Source organism: Copadichromis virginalis, linkage group LG16 (assembly GCF_057382275.1).
Source record: "Copadichromis virginalis isolate Kocher_CV1m ecotype Utaka linkage group LG16, C_Virginalis_male_GT1.1, whole genome shotgun sequence".
Lineage (NCBI taxonomy): Eukaryota > Metazoa > Chordata > Actinopteri > Cichliformes > Cichlidae > Copadichromis > Copadichromis virginalis.
In genome coordinates this window covers 31,279,606-31,297,428 of record NC_140633.1, presented here as the reverse complement: position 1 = coordinate 31,297,428, position 17,823 = coordinate 31,279,606, and the positions used below count along the sequence as shown (strand labels likewise).

The following is a 17,823-nucleotide window of genomic DNA, read 5'->3' as shown; positions in this document are numbered from 1 at the left end:
CATAGATACCGAAAGGTATACATTATTATCAACAACTACAGTAATAATACAATATAATACATCTTCTTGTTACTTCTGCCCTTTTTTCTGCAGTATTTCAGATGAGATGACATGTTAACGACAGTTATAATCTAAACCTTTTCTACCTATTTGCCATATATTAATATCAGCTTTAAAAATCTAGCTTCATTAAAAGTAAAACCAAGTTAAAAATAACTCCAGTAAACAAAGCAAAGAAGTTCTTTATTAGTATTAGATGAGAAAGAGTCAAAGAGATCAAAGGGAATTTTGGATTACCTTTTTGTGGGATGGCTAAAACAGTGCGAGTGCGGCTCTGTCTACCCTCTGCCGTCTTACTGGCACAGCTGTGTGAGCAGGTGGACCAGGAGGACCAGGGGCCAACCACACAGTCTGCAGAACAGGGCACTTCGCAGGTTTCTTCTGCAAGTGGAGGGCCTTCCACACAGTAGGCATCGGGCACATCTTCTCCTGAAAAAGGCAAGATAACTGAAATCAGCCTAAAGGCTCAAATAATCCAATTGACACTCGCTACACTTAGTATCTCATCTTGATCTAACAGCTATCAGATAGGGAAATAACCTTGTGCAAACTAAACCAAAACACACTGGCGCTAGAATGAAATCCCAGCTGAAGTATACATCAAATAACAAATGTATATTAGAAGCAGAAAGTGGTATAACCCAAGGCCCTATGACTCTGGGTTGATCAGATTAAAACCTTAAAGCCTGGTCTTGCTCACATTAAATGCAGAGGTAAATGAACCCACAACATACTGCGCTCCTAATACATCAGCCCCCTCCAGAGGATACCAGATCTTTCATCATGCTGAATGAAAGTATAAATGCAATTCACATGAAGTACAACACATAATGTGTTATTTGGTCAGCTACTTTATATTCTGTGCTCAGTTTTACCATTTTTGTTAGGCCTGAATTATCTCTGAAGAACACCCAGACGTGCACTTGTGACACTGGACAAGATAATAAGTGGATCCTGCTGGATCTAGCTGACACAATTGACACATGTTGATACCATTACATTCACTCTGTGACAAATTCAAGTCATGTCTACATCAGCTCTGAATGTGAACACATGGCAATGCACGTATAGGGGAGGATGATGTGTTTATTGCAATTTGGAGCACTTAGACTTTTTTCATTCTTCAAAATTAATCCCTAAAATTCTTTTTTTGTGCTATTGATAAAGTTTGCCAAGACCATGTTACAGATAGTAAAAGCAAGTAAGCGGGCATCCCTCCTAAGTGTTCTGTCAAACACAAATTTAATTTCATCAAAAGAAATTGTAAGGTCACTCCATTGGTATTCTGAGCTAGTTTTAAAAGCTATCCTTCAGCCTTCAGCCTTCATCTTCGTGTTATGAAATATGTATCGCAGCTGCTAGTTAACTCTTCTTTTACGAATGAAACAGCCACAGGAAACAAAGAGCAATTTCTTTCTACTTTGTTATATCTTTACTCCATTTTTTTTACAGTTTATCTAGGTTGCTTTAATACGTCTTGGACCATCATTAAGGTGTGCAGTACAGTAAGTGCAATTTTATTAAGCCACAAAATGAATTACCTGCAAAAGTAAATATTCAACTCTCTGAAACTGTCATTGGCTTGAGTCATTCTTTGCAAACAAGATGGTCAAAATACTGGTCACTAGACTGCCATGTTGTCAGTATAATGGTGTACTCTGCCTATGTATACTCTTGCATACTCTTGCAAGATTTGGCAGACAAAATGCAAAAGGCTCCACTTTTTTGACTCATATACAATGCCTCAGTTCAAGATATCTACCAAATATCTGCCAGGTCTCTCTTGGAAATGAGATTTTTAATCTCAACGAGAGTTATTTACCTGGATAAATAAAGGACTAATAATAATAATAAAAAAAAAATAGGATTCTTATATAGATTTATATAGAGAGAAATATAGAGAAAGGACTGTTGATTGCATTGTTATTTGCCACACACTGTTGCATGTGCAGTCTTTCCTGTATTGCAACATCATGGTTATGGGAATAGTATCAAAGATACAGTCACAAAAATAGTAAGCAAACAAAGAAAGAAAAAGAAACATAAAAGGTGAGTTGGGAATAAAAGTGAAAAAGACATGACCTTGCATATCAGTTCTCACTCGTTTTCAATAAGATCAAAGAATGAAAAATAAAAACAAGAAAACCTGCTTGATCCATCATGACAAGTGGCTCCAACATCGTCTGCATGACAATATCAATGACATGCAGATGTCACCAGATAACATGGAGACTGAACAAGTAGTTTTGAGAATGTCATTTATCAAATGAAAATTGCACAATAGCCATCGAGAAGAACTTTTACTGCATCTTTTAAAGCGTCCTTAAGCACCTTGAAAGGTACCTGTAGATTAAACATAATACAACAATAGCTTTCTTGTTAAACACTATGCACATAAGCTACTACTATATAGATAACCAGACATATGGTTGTATTTCCTTTTGGAGCTTTAAAAGAGTTTGCCATAGATTTCTCCAAGGTCTCTGTCCTAGAGAGACAGATCAATTTCAGAAACAGGAATGTCATCCTGTTGTCAAAACAATGCCAGCAGCTGCTGAAGCATTGTTTTCTGATATACACTCACAGAGAGAAGAATCATTAACTTGGTTGAACCCTGCCACTAGATCACGGAATATAGTTTAACAATAACAACCCCAGGGCAGATCTGTCATCAATTTGTCTCTTTTTTTTCATCTGAATCAAGCAAACAACCTTGATTCAGAGGAGGGCAGTAAACATAGAGAATGCAAACTTAGATGTTGCCTCATAAGAAAAATGTAAAAGACCCACCCTCGGGGAGTTTGGAAACTTTGTGGCCATAAAGTCAAAGCATAAGAGATCTCCAACCATCAAAGCAGCTAATGTGCATACAGCAGGAGTTAAAGAAAAATCAGCTGAATGTAACGATGACCCAAAGGCTACAGTGTGGGATACATTACGACTTTCATTAGCACAGATCAAAGTGGGCATAAGATGCAAACTTTTCCAAAAAAAATGTGCATAAACATTTGTAGAGCGAGACGTATATTTATAATACTGGACAAGTGGAAAGATGGTGGATGGTTATTACTGTAATGTTCACTAAAATTATATTTTCAACTAAAAGTAAAATTTTAAGTAACGAGAACATAGGTTTCACGATGGTATATATATTTAAACAACTCAGAGAAGCTTTGGAGGCTGCAGCACAAATTACAATGATCTTTAACGCGATTGTTTTGAACTGACAGTAAGCTGTGTGGGAATCCATTGTCACTGTTTTGGTTCGCAGTGACTCCTACCCAGGTGATTATTTCAGGTATGCATGCTAAATGCAAAGACAGCATAAAATAGAGCAGGGCATGCACTATAGATTTCAGTGAATCAACCTCACTGACCCACATTTAGAGCAATACACACTAGAAATGCAAAAATGGGCAATGATATACGGCGGTACTTAAAAAAAAAGAGCTTTAAATGGAAAATGCAAAGCAAAAAGTTTTAGCTTAAAGTAAAGTAAATAAATATTCTTTGTTTGTTCTTTTGCTTTTACTACTTTTAGAGAAAGAGCAGAAGAACAACAGTTTGTTTTTCCACCCACTATTACCTTTATGGGCAGTGACATAATTTACATACAATTTACACTGCTTTACAAGTAGAGAAGGATCATATCTGCCTATTCTAAGCATGGACAAAGTCTTATATAGTTTGGAAGTTGAATTTCTGTTAAACAGCATGGACAAGAGTATGAATCTATCAGTAGATAGCAGACAGCAGCATGATTAAAACCAGACAAGTCTGTGCAATCAAGGTGTTTGCAATACCAAGAGGTCACTTAAGTCTACTAATTTTTACAAGGGCAAAACTTTTGCAGAAAGGCCACTGACAAGGGCGCTTTGATGCATTTACATTCCCAACTTTAGGTTTTAAATCAAACTAATGCAACAAAAAGAATATAAAAGCATGACACTGGCTCCAGGCTTATTAAAAACTGATTAAAACAGATGCATTATTGCCAAAGGTGGAATTACTTACTGTGCTTTTATAAACAATGGAAAATCAGTAATTCAACAATCTTTCTGCTTGAAAATCAAAAGGGTTTAATGCATGTATTAGCAAACAAAGTAACAAAAGACTCACAAAACCTTGAAAACACTGCCTAAAGCGAAATGACATGATAACATGAATCCAAAGTCACAACTAATGTATTTGTATCTATGTGTGAGTGTGTATGTATGAGACTACTTGTGTGTGTGGGGGTGCTCTGCAAATAGATGGTTGCCCTAGGGGTCCTTTTGCATTATTAATACAGGAATTGGGGCTCTTACTCAGATATAATATCACTGGCTCCTGCATGCAATTTCCACATGATTTCTATTCTGCTCGCCCACCCACCAATTAATTTCTTCATTGTTATTATTCTAGTAGATACTGAAAAAAAGTCCTCGCCTTTGCTTAAAAGTTAATAATCATATCCAATCTGTGGAGGAAGCTTTTAAAGTAGAGCTGGGGGGAGGCAAAAGAAACAAGGTGCATTGGATAAAATAGCTGTGCGCATCCAACAAACTACCCTGGGTCACTAATTATTTTCTGTGCTTTACCTGCCTGTTAAACGTGTAGCTTCAGCATTTCAGCAAAAGTTAGTCACTTTCAGCACTTCTCCTAAACATAGCTCCTGAATATTGCTGACCACTTGAGCAAGCAGAGTCAGAATGATGCTGACCACTGTGCTCAGTTATTAGGTCAGAAATGTCAGTTCATCTGTAGGTTTAAGTATACGCAGCAAAGATCTGCTGTATGTGGGTCATGTCAACTGCCAGTCACAGGTGCACTGCATTACACTGTGGTCTATGGTTACATCGAGAAATTGGACCGACTACTCTGGTCACCGTGCAATTAGTGGGAGCTGTCAGAACAAGTTTACTGTGCCAAAAAGCTAGAGGGTGAAGCTATCACATCTCTTTGCTGAAGTAGTTTTCAGTAAATAACACATAAATACAGTAGTAACTGTAGCCAAACACAAAATAGTAAATGTAGAACACAATAAATGAATACACTCACATGTACATTTGGCACTATTTAAAAGAAAAAATGAAGAATTAACAATTTTTGATTAAATAGTGTTAAACCAGTGTGACTGGTTGCTTCCACTGACAGGTCACAAATAAGCATAAACAAACACAATGGGAATAAGCTATGTGCAAACAAACATAGAATTTCAACACTTTTAGTAGCTGGTCCCACAAATAAATACAGTTAGTCTCAGACTCTCATTTTTTTTTTTAGCTTTATTTAAAAACAGTGATCCTTGCTTACACAGAATCATTTTATATGCATGGGTTATTAGCAAAATCTCGTGAACACTAAAGTCAAACTCTTAAATATTTTTAGAAGTCAAAGTATCCCTAACCTACACTTCTAATCTAGCGTCACTGATTGGATTCCCCTGGTTCCAATTAGCTTTTGTTAATATAATTAACCTAGGAGTTTGCATAATTTTTCAGCCTATACTGGGAATATCTGTCTGTCTGCCTACCTGCCACAGAAATATTAAGGCATACAGTTAGCATGTGGTGTATAATTTAGCACCAAAACATACTTTCTACATATGATACTGATTGTGAAAATAACGGTATTACATGGCTACTTCAAATAGAACTTAACACTTATACAGCCACTAACATTTTCTGTGGGGGTTTTTCAGCTCTGTTTCCTTATCTGCTTAACCTCAAGTGAATTGGGAAATACAAGATATCCGATAAAGCGCATTAATAAAACATATCTAGATACATGATCTTAGTATGTGATGCACCAAAATGATTCATCAGTAAACAACAGCGCTTTATTATTTTCACCACATGGTTATCCCTCTGGGCATCTGTCTGGTTGAGTCCCAAAAGTGTCCTTGACCACCCTTGTATCACTTAATTCTACTTCAGTCATACCAAAATGATTTCTGCTGCCCTAAAATTATTGCCATAATAGAATATATTCCATGGCAAAGACACGATTTAGGTGATATAGGATTTTTTTTTTCCTTTGATTGCTTGAGCAAGCCTAGATAATCATTTTAATCTCCATCAGATTAACTTAGTCAGAAAAGTGCAGTTTGTATGCTCTCTATAGGCTTAGACTTTCCTCACACAATTTCATGCATCCTCAGACTTGGAATGCAGATTTTCTTTATGCTGGGAAACGGGAACAAAAAGCTCACTCAATCAGGGAGAATTTTTTTTTTCTTTTTACAAATCTCAGGGGTATCTGGCACATCACTGAATTTCATAATATTCAACTTATTATTTAGCTGAACAGAAATAAACCCAGCCACCCTATTCACAAGATTTATCCTCTTCTCCAAAGTGAAACTTGGGTCAAATGTAAGAAAGACTTCATTTGAAACTTTTTAATTGCTCATGTAATGTTACTGGAGTTGACAGCAGTTTATTTGTAGATTTTTTAAAAACACGGCAAACACAATCTGATGACAAAAAATTGAAGTGCTTTTTTCTATGGTTTCATACTCATATTGATTTATTATTGAAGAGAAGAGAGGCATTTTGGATATTCACTTTGCAGATATTGTCACCCAAAGGATTGAATGATGAACAGTTTAATGAGTGCATTTGTTTTGATTTGGGATTTGTATACTGTATATGGTAAAATGTTATACAACACTGATTTGTCCAAAGTATGAATATTTTTGTAAACTTTTATTTTATAATTGTCATAATTTTCTTAGTTTAAGTGATAATTTTGGAATATATATATAGATGGTTCGGTTTTCAAATCAGGTGGTGATTTTAAATGTTATTTGGGTTTTGGATGATGTCATTGACGATTCGAGTGGACTCATTAACTGATTGATTGCATGCACATGTGACGTCTAATAGCCAGGAATGCCTAATTGGCTGAATTATACTCAATGTATACATATGTGCAAATGTGCATGAACAAGGTTTCTTTGTACCTGACAAAGGTCACACAGACCAAAACCCTGTAAAGGAATAAAAAATAATGAAGAGCAGGACAGTGTTCGGAGGTTATATTATATATATTTTCCTGTAATTGATTGAGATGTGCAGAGATTACAAAAAGAAATGATGGTTATAAAATTTGAGAGGTTTAGTGGTATATAATGTCCTGATGATGTATATATCAATTTAATGAAAGAAAAGCTTCAGCTTACAATGGGGACACTGAAACTAGACCATAGTAATGGGCACTGACTGACTGACTTGTGAATTCCCTCCAACCTTCCACTTAAAATCATATGGTGAGTCAAGATAAGATGGAGAGTAGACATGGTCTGTTGTTTTTTCCTCTGGCTTGCTCTTTGTTATCCATAAATAACTCTTAAATCCAGCTCCAACATCAGAGATGAAAGAAGAGTTCCTTAAAATCTCCACCACCTTTGTAGACAAAGACAGCTACGTCAGCTAATGTTTTTATGATTTAGTGATTACAAGATAAGCTGCTACTATTTAAAAAAATTTATGTGCATCTACAGATATCACAGCTGGTTACCGTTTCTGACAGCATATCAGATTATAGCAAACAATCCTTTAAGCTCTGCTGATATGTTACTACTGCCTCTCCATCTTCACTGCCTATCTCAGCCTGTCAGAACAAAAATGATTGAAACCCAGGCAGCAGTGAATACGTATGCAGGAATTCTCCACTGTCGGTCTAAACCTTCCTACTTCCTCAACTCCAGATCCCCATTGCTCTCTCCACAGGACTGCAGAAGAACTGGAAAATTCTACTGCAAAGTTTCTTTATAACGCACCACAGGAACCCGGAGATGCCGCAGGTAATGTCATTAACAACCCACCTCCACTGCTGGATTTCATGTGCTTTGATTGGTGTGCTTTGATTGAAAATATATGTAAATATACTGCTTGATCTATAACCATTAAAAATTGAATGAGTTTTATTTATGTTCTTTGTGTTTTGTCTTTCATTGTTTTACCATTTAGTCTGAGAGAAAATCGATGCAAGAAGAGTTGGTAAAGAGCTTTAACTGCTTTTATATACAGTTGCAATCAGAAAAGTCATAATTACAAGATTTTCACAATTTTTTAATGTTTTTTAAAAAAAAAACAAGAATTGGGTGCGCAAGCTTTAATTTCTTTTGGCTATTCTATAATCAGCACAGTGTCAAACGTATGCATATACACAGCTGACATTTGCAATAAGTAGTGCTACACTGTTGTTTATCTTGACAAGGCCAAGGCCTATTAATTTCTCATTAGCTGGCGTGATTGACTACAACTGGTAGTTTCTCCGCCTGAAAACAGAGTGCCAGCATAAAAAGGATTTGTTTGATAGCACTCATTGGACTGACCAATACTTAGAACAATTGGAAAGTCCAGAGACTCCAACATCATCAGTTCAAACAACTGTACAGCAGCCTCACTGTCCACAGTGAAGTGAGTTTTACATAGCCATGAACTGGGAGGGTACCAGTCAAGAAAGAAGACCCTGCTAAAAAAGACGAAACGTGTGTAGTCCAAAACTACCATGACATGACGAGTGTGTGTAAACTTCTGACCACAGCTGTGTAAGGTTTATTTTTTGTTTCATATAATAAATTTATTGGCGATAACAGCGGAAGCTTCGACTACATCAGTGGCGTCCAAACCTAGGCGTAGGGGTCCGGTGTCCTGCAGGTTTTAGATGTGTCCTTGATGCAACACAGCTGATTTAAATGATTAAATCACCTCCTCAACATGTCCTGAAGTTCTCCAGAGACCTGCTAATGAACTAATCATCGGATTCAGGTGTGTTCACCCAGAGTGATATCTAAAACCTGCAGGACACCAGCCCTCGAGGCCTGGCGTTAGCCAAGGCTGATTTAAGTGAACCTTTTGTATGGTCTGCCCTCTTGTCACATACACTGAAAGAAATATGAGTCAAATGAGAACAAAACCTGAAGCAGAAGGCCTGATTAAAGCTGAGAACCACTATTATGATTTCTAATATTCTTGAGTATTTATTTATTTTTTTTTAATGTTCATGTAACCCACATAAAATGGGGGTACCACTTTAAGGACTGATATGAGGAGAGATGGACAGCCTGCCCAACCAATCGAAATGCACAGGTCCCAGTATGTTTTGACCAATGGGAGAGCAGCCTGCCGCTGTATGTCCCACCTACGTGCTCTGTGTTCGCTGCTATGTGTGGAGGTAGTCGCGTGCTGGCAGGAGAAAAGAGAGACTGAAGCTTTTGAGCTGGAAAAAAGTATTAGATATAAGTTGCAACCAACTGTGTTGCACATAAGTTCACTGGTTATCAGCTAACTTTCATGTTAGAAGTAGCCGCAGTGAGTAAATAGGCAAATGCTGCATTTTTCTGGTGACTTTAGAAAGTACCACGTGGAGCTAAACTGTTAGCCTTTGTTAGCTCTGGTTGCTATCAACTGCCTGGAAGTTCATCTCAATCTGCTTCCAGAAGCAAGGTAACACTTGAAGCGCAACTTATGTTTATTTTTCCTTCATGTCGTATTACGGTTATTAAAGAGAAAACAACATGTCCTGTACATTACGTTATTTAGAGCCCTGCATTTTCCGACCGAGAGACACTATGCCATTGTCTTCGGCCGTGATGCGCTGAGATCGGTGAGCACATGTTGTATGTCTCAGTTAGTTCATGTCTGTTTCACATTTTATCGTTGAGAAACTGAATTAATCTCAATTGTTTGATTAATACTTGCCGCATATGCGACATATATGCATATGCACTGACTTTACTTGGTTTAATGCATAGTTTGTGTAAGAGAGATGTTTTATTTTTGCAAAATTGAGTATTTTTATTGCAAATTTATGTTGAATGTGATTTAAACAAAATCCTAAGTTGTGAATTATAGCTAGAACAGCATAATTAATATTTGAATTGCTCTTCTGACCCTGTCTGTTGACAGGTCAGGTTTTTTCTGTATGCTGAATTGTTCCTGAGGTGGATTCCTCCAGTGAAATAGATGGCGAGCCTTCCCACCTGGACTTAGAGAGACTGAGATTCGCTTCTTTTCCACTTGATGATCTGCTGCACCTTGCGGTGTGGTAGGACTGTATCACTCACACTTTCACGCACAGCTGGTTATACATAAGACCACTGACTGACATTCTCTCATCCCTATTTTCTTTCACACCCTGGGAATTTTTTGGACTTTACCCCTTGGACATTTTTTATTTGGGACTTTAAATAATGAGCTGTTGTGTAGAGCATTCTCCACATGTGAAAAGAGTGTGAGATTTTCATTTGAATGTACATTGGATTTGTGTAATCTGTTCTATAAGAGTTAAGGAGTCAGGTTACTAGGGTGCACCCGAGCATTGAAACCCGAACATTGAAAACCAAAAATAACACTTGGCCAAGTCATTGCTTAGTAGTTTGTGTTTTACTTTTCTTTTAATTTTTGTAAGTTTCCTTTCTACCATTGTAAAGTGTCTTTAACCTGTGCTTGTCAACCTTATGGTTTATGTCACTAAAGTTGGCTGGTTCTTTTGAGTTACATTCTTGTCTCTGTGTCTCATTTGAACACACCCCTGTGCTCCTATAGTCGAGCCTATTGGCCCATTGATATATTCTTTTCAACAATTCCCCTTACTGTGTTACATTCACCTAGATCAGTGGTATCCAAACCCAGACATCGAAGGCCTGCAGGTTTTAGATGTGTCCTTGATCCAGCTGATTCAAATGGCTAAATCACCTCCTCGACATGTCTTGAAGTTCTCCAGAAGCCTGGTAATGAACTAATCATTAGGGCTGGGTATCGTCACTCATTTCAAGAATCGATTCGATTCCGATTCACAAGGTTCCGATTCGATTTGATTCGATTCAATTTGAATCAATTCGATTCAATTTGAATTGGGGAAATTTTGCCTCAGACAGTCAGACATATTATAATTCAGATCATGCATCAGTACATTTCTATATTTTTATATCTAGAAAAAGAAATTTGACACTTGGGAGACATAATCAAAGGTGTGAGCGTCACAGCAGATGCCTTTGTGTCAAAGTAGAGGATAAAACATAGAAAAACATGAAGGTGATTTTCCTGGCCTGGGATTTTATAAAAATATTCTGCAGTAGATCAAAAACGAAACAAACCCATTAATGAACATATGAACATTACCTGATGCTGCTGATGTGAAGCAGAGCAAAGTTACAGAGGTTTTATTAGAGACACGGCTGAGCATTTTGCTATTTTGCATAATTTAAAAAAGTTTAGTTCAGTATTGAACGGCAGAAATGAGGCTTTCTTTTCGGAAGTAAGTAAAAGGGGAAAAAAACAGCGTCCGACAGGCTGTAAGAACGGTAGACTTGTGCGTAACAAGCAAGTGAATAATGCAGAAAAAAGATTGTTAGAAGGGAAACTGATCTTGAAGTACAGAGAGAGAGAGAGAGGGAGCTGTGCATGTAGGGGAATTCATGAGGATGTTTATGTGAAGCGTAGTTTGCTGCTTCTTTTGCTGCTGGTTCGGTCAATATTGATTGGAGAGAGATAAAGGCTGCAGCTTCAGAATCAGGGCAAAAATGGCGCAAACACAAAGTGCGGACCCACCGAAACATCCGAATCAGCGAGCTGTCGGCTTTCAGCTCGTGTCCGTGCCGTCGGGTGAGAAAGGCGACATCTCACTGATTCTGATTTGTCGGCGGGTCTACACTTTGTGTTTACGTCTTTGTGCAGAATCCGTGTTCCCGCTCTCATTTACTGTTTTAGCTGTTTGGTGGTTGTTGAAATTTTGTGAGGTTAAACCTGAGATTCTGGCATTTTGGGCAAAATAAATTTATATTAAAAAAATTGATTCAGGATTTTAATGAATCAATATCACGTTATCCAAGTGAGAATCGATTTTAATCAATAAATCGATAATGAAAACCCACCCCTACTAATCATTTGATTCAGGTGTGCTGACCCAGGGTGAGATCTAAAACCTGCAGGACAACGGCCCTCAAGGCCTGGAGTTGGCCAAGCGTTGACTAGAGGAAGATTTAAATTAACTCTGACATTATTAACTAATAAATACAGTTAGTCGACAGTCTTTGAGACTATAGGAATCTTTATTTAGCACTTCATTTTTCAAGGAGAGAAGCTGCCTTTATGCCTTTTCCAGCAGACAAAATGTCCATCATTATTACTTGTGTAATAGCTTAGACGCAGAGCTTGAATCTGATGAATCTGAGTGTGCAGCCAGACTGGCAATTAGCAGTTACTTTCTTCAAGGTCTGCTAAATTTTACCAGTACAGAAATGAAGAACATTTTCTCTCTAGAGACAAACCAGGATGTGATTGTGGAAAGGGGGAAGATGCTTGCACAAAATAAATAATGAAGAAAAAAAAAAATCAAAGCAACAAAACTTGTTCCATCTATAATCATCTATTTTACATCACTCATTCAAATAATAAAAACAATGTACCAACATTACTTGGTGTGATTATTATGTGGTCTCATAAACACATGAAAGCAGATTTGAATAATGTAAATATAGATTCCTTTCAGTGTCACATACTTCTATCAAAATTATATTTTTCATTATATTGTACTTTTTCATTCATGTCTATTCATTACAAATCCTTTATACCTGATTCCTCTAACACTTATTTTCTATTATGCATTTGTTTTATTCTAATATGAAAAGCCAAATTAGTTAGTATCAGGACCTTTTTTTTGCATTTAACTGCAAGAAACAAAGTGTAATATTCTTATGACATTAACTGGTTTTCTTCCATGCAGTTGCAACTGTGAGAGTTTTTAAACAAAGGGGCTCACTTAAGAACTCAGCAGTCACAAGGCTGTCACTATGTGTGAAAATAACTCAAAATGCTAGAATCTTAAGTCCGATAAGCCAATTAAGGAGCAGCCACCAACTTTTTATAATTTCCATAGAAATCCACCACAGATAATTTCATGAGCCTTTTTCCTAAAACCTGGCAAAGCTCCCACTCTTAGCTGTCCTGTCAAAACTCATTAGACTCTCCTGTTGGCTAATTTATCTGGACCTTCCACTGCCTTCCTGATAAACACACACATGATCCATTTTGACAGAATAATAAAACACAGGCAAAAAAGGGTGCAATTAGATTTATAATCTATGGAGATGATCAATTAATGCTTGGTAGGAAGCTACAATTCTGACTTTTAATCAGGCCAATGTTTTCTGAGCCCACAAACGATGATGATCCCTAATGAATAATGCATGCTCCGTTAATGCTGATGTCCCCATCACCCAACATGAGGATATGGCTGATCACAACGGATCACATTATACTTGATAGTTTCTGCATAACTGATAAGATTGCATGTCAAGACCATAGCACTAATGGCTTTACCGTGAATTTGGATGATTTTCTAGTGATAGCTATATATAAGCAATATTACATTTAGTGATATTGTAATATTTAGTACATTAAGTGGATTTATAGTTAAAGGTAAAAAATAAATGAATACATACTATAACTAAATAGCAATCAATAATAATAAAAACCATAAAAGGAATTAATTTATTATGGTCAGAAACGGTTAAATCCGCATTTTGCCATAAATATGCAAATTCTTTTTCTTGCCAGCAACAGGAAGTAAATATGAAGTAAAGCTGAAGCCACTAACTAGCTTTGCTCAAAACCAGGATCTCCCCCACCTTGTATCAATACAGTCAAGGCTATTGCAGGCCTACTGTGTTCGTAGTGTTTCTTTCTAACCTCAATTTGGTGGTGCCCCGTTCTCCTGTGGAGTGAGCGCACAGCTGATTTCACTCAGCAATTAACCACCCTGTGCTATAAAAGCTGGGGAAGAGCTAATCTCTCAGTGTGGGCCAGCTAGTGTGGTGAGCTTTAGTGGCATGCATGCTTTGTGCTTTGGTAGTGCTGAGTTACTAGAAAGTAGTCAGTGCCTTCTGTTAACAGAAGTGCTTTTTTCTTTAGACTATTTGCCTTTTCTTTACTGGCTAACGAATGATTTGGTAATGCTTGACTGATAAAGCAGCATAGTCTTCTCATCTAAAAATCATTTCAAAGCTGAACCTTTTCATAAAATATAGATTAATTTTATTGCAGCTTTTGACTTTCACCTGGACATTTTATTGCTACTCCCCACATCCCCCACCTCTCCTCAGATATGTAATAATTTGGGGGCTCATCCAGGATGTGACTGAGAGTTCAAACAGCTTTGAACTTCTGTTACATTTTTCTAGCCACTGCTTTCGTGAGTATTGCTGGCTGGATCCTTGTTTAACTTTTGAGCTGCCTTTCTCTAGATAGAACAGGTAAATGCCTAGCTGAGCTGTCATTGCTCTCCCTTTAGGCACTCCTTTGTTATTTTGCCTCGTTTCAGAGTTATCTTGGACAAGAATGAAGTCTCTGAGGATTCAGCAATTCAAGACTCTAGTCACTAATGTCCTTGCCTTTTAAAATGCCTCAGGCATGGGATGCTCTAGAAGATAGTTGAGTTAAAAAAAATGTAAAGACAGTAGAAGGTGATTATTCAAAAAGTAAAGTATTCATTTTAGTAAGGTTTTCTACTTGGAATAAGGCGAAACTGAATTAAATGACCGATTTTCAGTCACAATGAAATGCATTTAATATGTGACAGGAACGGTTTATCTATGAAGAATATGTGAAACATTACCTTTAGCGTTGACACAGGTCACATTCTGGATCGCAGCTCCAGGACCGCAGGAGTTTTTGGTGGGAATACATCTTCCCTCTTGTTGGACCTGCCACAGGTAGCAGGCAGGATCGTCACAAGGAATGAACTCCGTCAGATGAGGGCATGTCCCCAGAGTGCCACTAGACTCCCACAGCACTTCTCTCCTCCTCTGTCTGAAACCTGATGGAAACAGGTGATGAGAAAGTACAGAAGAAGTTATCCGAGAAACCCTGATAATATAGTTACTATAGTATTCATAGACTTAAAGTCTATATATGTACATTGCTATTCTTCTTATCAGATGTTTCTTGCTGATGGAAAGCTGAACTAATCACAAGAACAAGCAAATTGCTAAGTCATGGCAACAGAATACCAGAAACACCATTGTTCTGCAAGGTAAAATAAGCATTTTTGTCAGTCTGGTAGATTTGAAGAGAGTACTATTATTACCATTATGGCTTTCATTCCCCACTGGAAAGGACTGTCTGACAGCAGAGTAAAGGGGGCAAATATCACAAAGATGATATACACTAAAACAAATATTGATTTCTTTCTTTGTTTTAATATTAGGTGGGCATTCTTTTCAGTGGCCAAACTATGTTTTGCTGCTGACCCCATTCACACCAGTACACTACTTTGTTTTTGTGCTGTTACTCGTATTTGCTGCAACAAACTTGGTTGGGGGCTGCAGGCATTCGTTTACAGTAGATAATATGCCAACAATAGATACCACATAAAATTCCTGAAAAGAACAAAAAAAAGCTATAATTGTCTTAAGAAAATAATACAAATTAAATGTAAATAATAAAGAAGGAGAAAATGTACCAGTTTTACTGTTGATTCTAGACAAGCAAATCTTACTGCCCTATCGCCATCTCAGGATTATTTTTATTTTGAGAATGTCATTAAACACATTTAAATTTGGAGTTTCTACGAGTGAAAATTCCATGTTTAAATGAGTGTTTTACATCGCTAGATCAATTCTCTGGTTCACTCTGACCTGGTAAACGGCAATCACAAAGTATGATCGAATTTGCTTGCTATAATTTTTGAGCCTGGCTTTTTTGGCTGCAAATCCAATCTGAGCCTGTAAATAGTTATGATCTCTTTTTTGCTTTTTATCTGTGAATATAGAGGGATATTGTCGTTTAAGCACCTTTGTAATCTGCTCTTTATTGCTCTTGCTTCATTAAATTGAAGTCTTCTTTTTGACTTGTACTGACTCCACAGTGGTGCTGAAGCCAAATGGAGCAAGATACTGTGATGTCGCATGATGACATAATGTTTCCAAGCTAGTATTATTAGACTACTTACTGACTGGTTAGATTATTAGATTGCCTAGTTGTTAGGATCTCTGCAGAGCTTTTAATAGTAAAATCCTGATTAAGGAGTTTTGTGGTGAATATAAAGTTATAGGAAATGACTGGCAGAGCCCAGAAAAAATTCAAATGCAGTGGGGCAAAAAAGTATTTAGTCAGCCACCAATTGTGCAAGTTCCCCCACTTAAAATGATGACAGAGGTCAGTAATTTGCACCAGAGGTACACTTCAACTGTGAGAGACAGAATGTGGAAAAAAAAAATCCATGAATCCACATGGTAGGATTTGTAAAGAATTTATTCGTAAATTAGGGTGGAAAATAAGTATTTGGTCACCTCAAACAAGGAAAATCTCTGGCTCTCACAGACCTGTAACGTCTTCTGTAAGAAGCTTTTCTGTCCCCCACTCGTTACCTGTATGAATGGCACCTGTTTGAACTCATCATCTGTATAAAAGACACCTGTCCACAGCCTCAAACAGTCAGACTCCAAACGCCGCCATGGCCAAGACCAAAGAGCTTTCGAAGGACACCAGGAAAAGTATTGTAGACCTACACCAGACTGGGAAGAGTGAATCTGCAATAGGCAAGCAGCTTGGTGTGAAAAAATCAACTGTGGGAGCAATCATCAGAAAATGGAAGACATGATGATCCACTTGGTAAAATAAATCCGCTTGGCATCTTTCTTGGCCTTAAGACAACAATTCTGATGGCTAAGGATCCAAACGGGACAAAAAAAATAAAAAAATAGAATTTCCATCCATGCATTCTCTTCCACTTATCCTTATCAGGGTAGCTGGGATAGCTGTCTTAGTGCAAGAGGCAGGGTACATCCTGGAGAGGTCACCAGTCTGTCGCAGGGCTTACACATAGAGACAGACAACCATTTGCACTCACATTCACACCTATGGGCAATTTAGAGTTACCAATTAACCTAACCCTACTAACTGCATGTCTTTGGACTGTGGGAGGAAGCCGGAGAACCCGGAAAGAACCCATGAAAACAACTGGTCATATGCTTCTTTAAATTATAATCCAAAAACTAAGTTGTCCTGACAAAATCAAAACGTAAAAGAAAGAACAATAGATAGTCCAATAGCTAGCTAGCTACATAGAAGGATCCATCCTTTGCACATTTACAAGTAATTTTTATGCAATTCAAGTTTATTTTAGTTAGTTAGTAATTCTCTTATATATACTTTAACTGCTAATTAATACTTTTCCCTATAATAATATTTATTTTATAATTTTCCCTATAATCAAGCAAAAGCTGGTCTAAAATGTCACATTTACAGAACTTTTATTTTAGCAAGATCGGGAAAGATGTCGTATTTTTGGTTGCCATCCTTTCCCTGTTTTTCAGTAAGGAACATAAACAAATAGATGATATGAATATTATATTTTCAGAATTGTAAAACCTTATTGTGGATGTAAGAGCCAAATTATGTGGATATTTTGCATCCAATTCATTGTGTAACATTTTATTCAATGGTATTTGATGGTTTGGGCACCAGGAACACTAGCAACCACTGTTGTGGAAGCTAATGGGGTTCCTTATAAATAAACAAATAAATAAACAAAAGCAGCATGATCACTGTCTGTCAGAAAACAAATGTATATCGATTGAAATAACATCTAAGCGAGAGCTAGGTGCAAAAGTGACACAACAGCAGTGAAAAGGCAGTGACTAGAGATACATTAAAGAGGGTGCAGCTTGATTCATGTGACATGAACAACACTGCTCTAAAGATGGTTTACACAGTAATTAGCAAATTGCAGAATGATCAACATTTTGACACACTCATTATTATTCAGCCA

General features: G+C 37.2%; 1 protein-coding gene and 1 long non-coding RNA gene across 2 annotated transcripts in view; one reads left to right on the top strand and one right to left on the bottom strand.

Moving 5' to 3' along the window:
- thsd7ba (thrombospondin, type I, domain containing 7Ba) overlaps positions 1–17,823 on the bottom strand; it is a 196,946-nt gene that overhangs the window by 80,565 nt on the left and 98,558 nt on the right. Inside the window, exons 8-9 of the mRNA XM_085434400.1 lie at positions 14,668–14,868; positions 298–489 (exon numbers count right to left, since the gene is read on the bottom strand). Of these exons, the coding sequence (XP_085290526.1) occupies positions 298–489; positions 14,668–14,868 (393 nt within the window). The remainder of the gene's footprint in view (positions 1–297; positions 490–14,667; positions 14,869–17,823) is intronic.
- Positions 9,096–10,550, top strand: LOC146691114 (uncharacterized). Its single transcript, XR_014915529.1, has 2 exons — positions 9,096–9,497; positions 9,594–10,550. It is a non-coding gene; the product is annotated as an uncharacterized LOC146691114 (long non-coding RNA).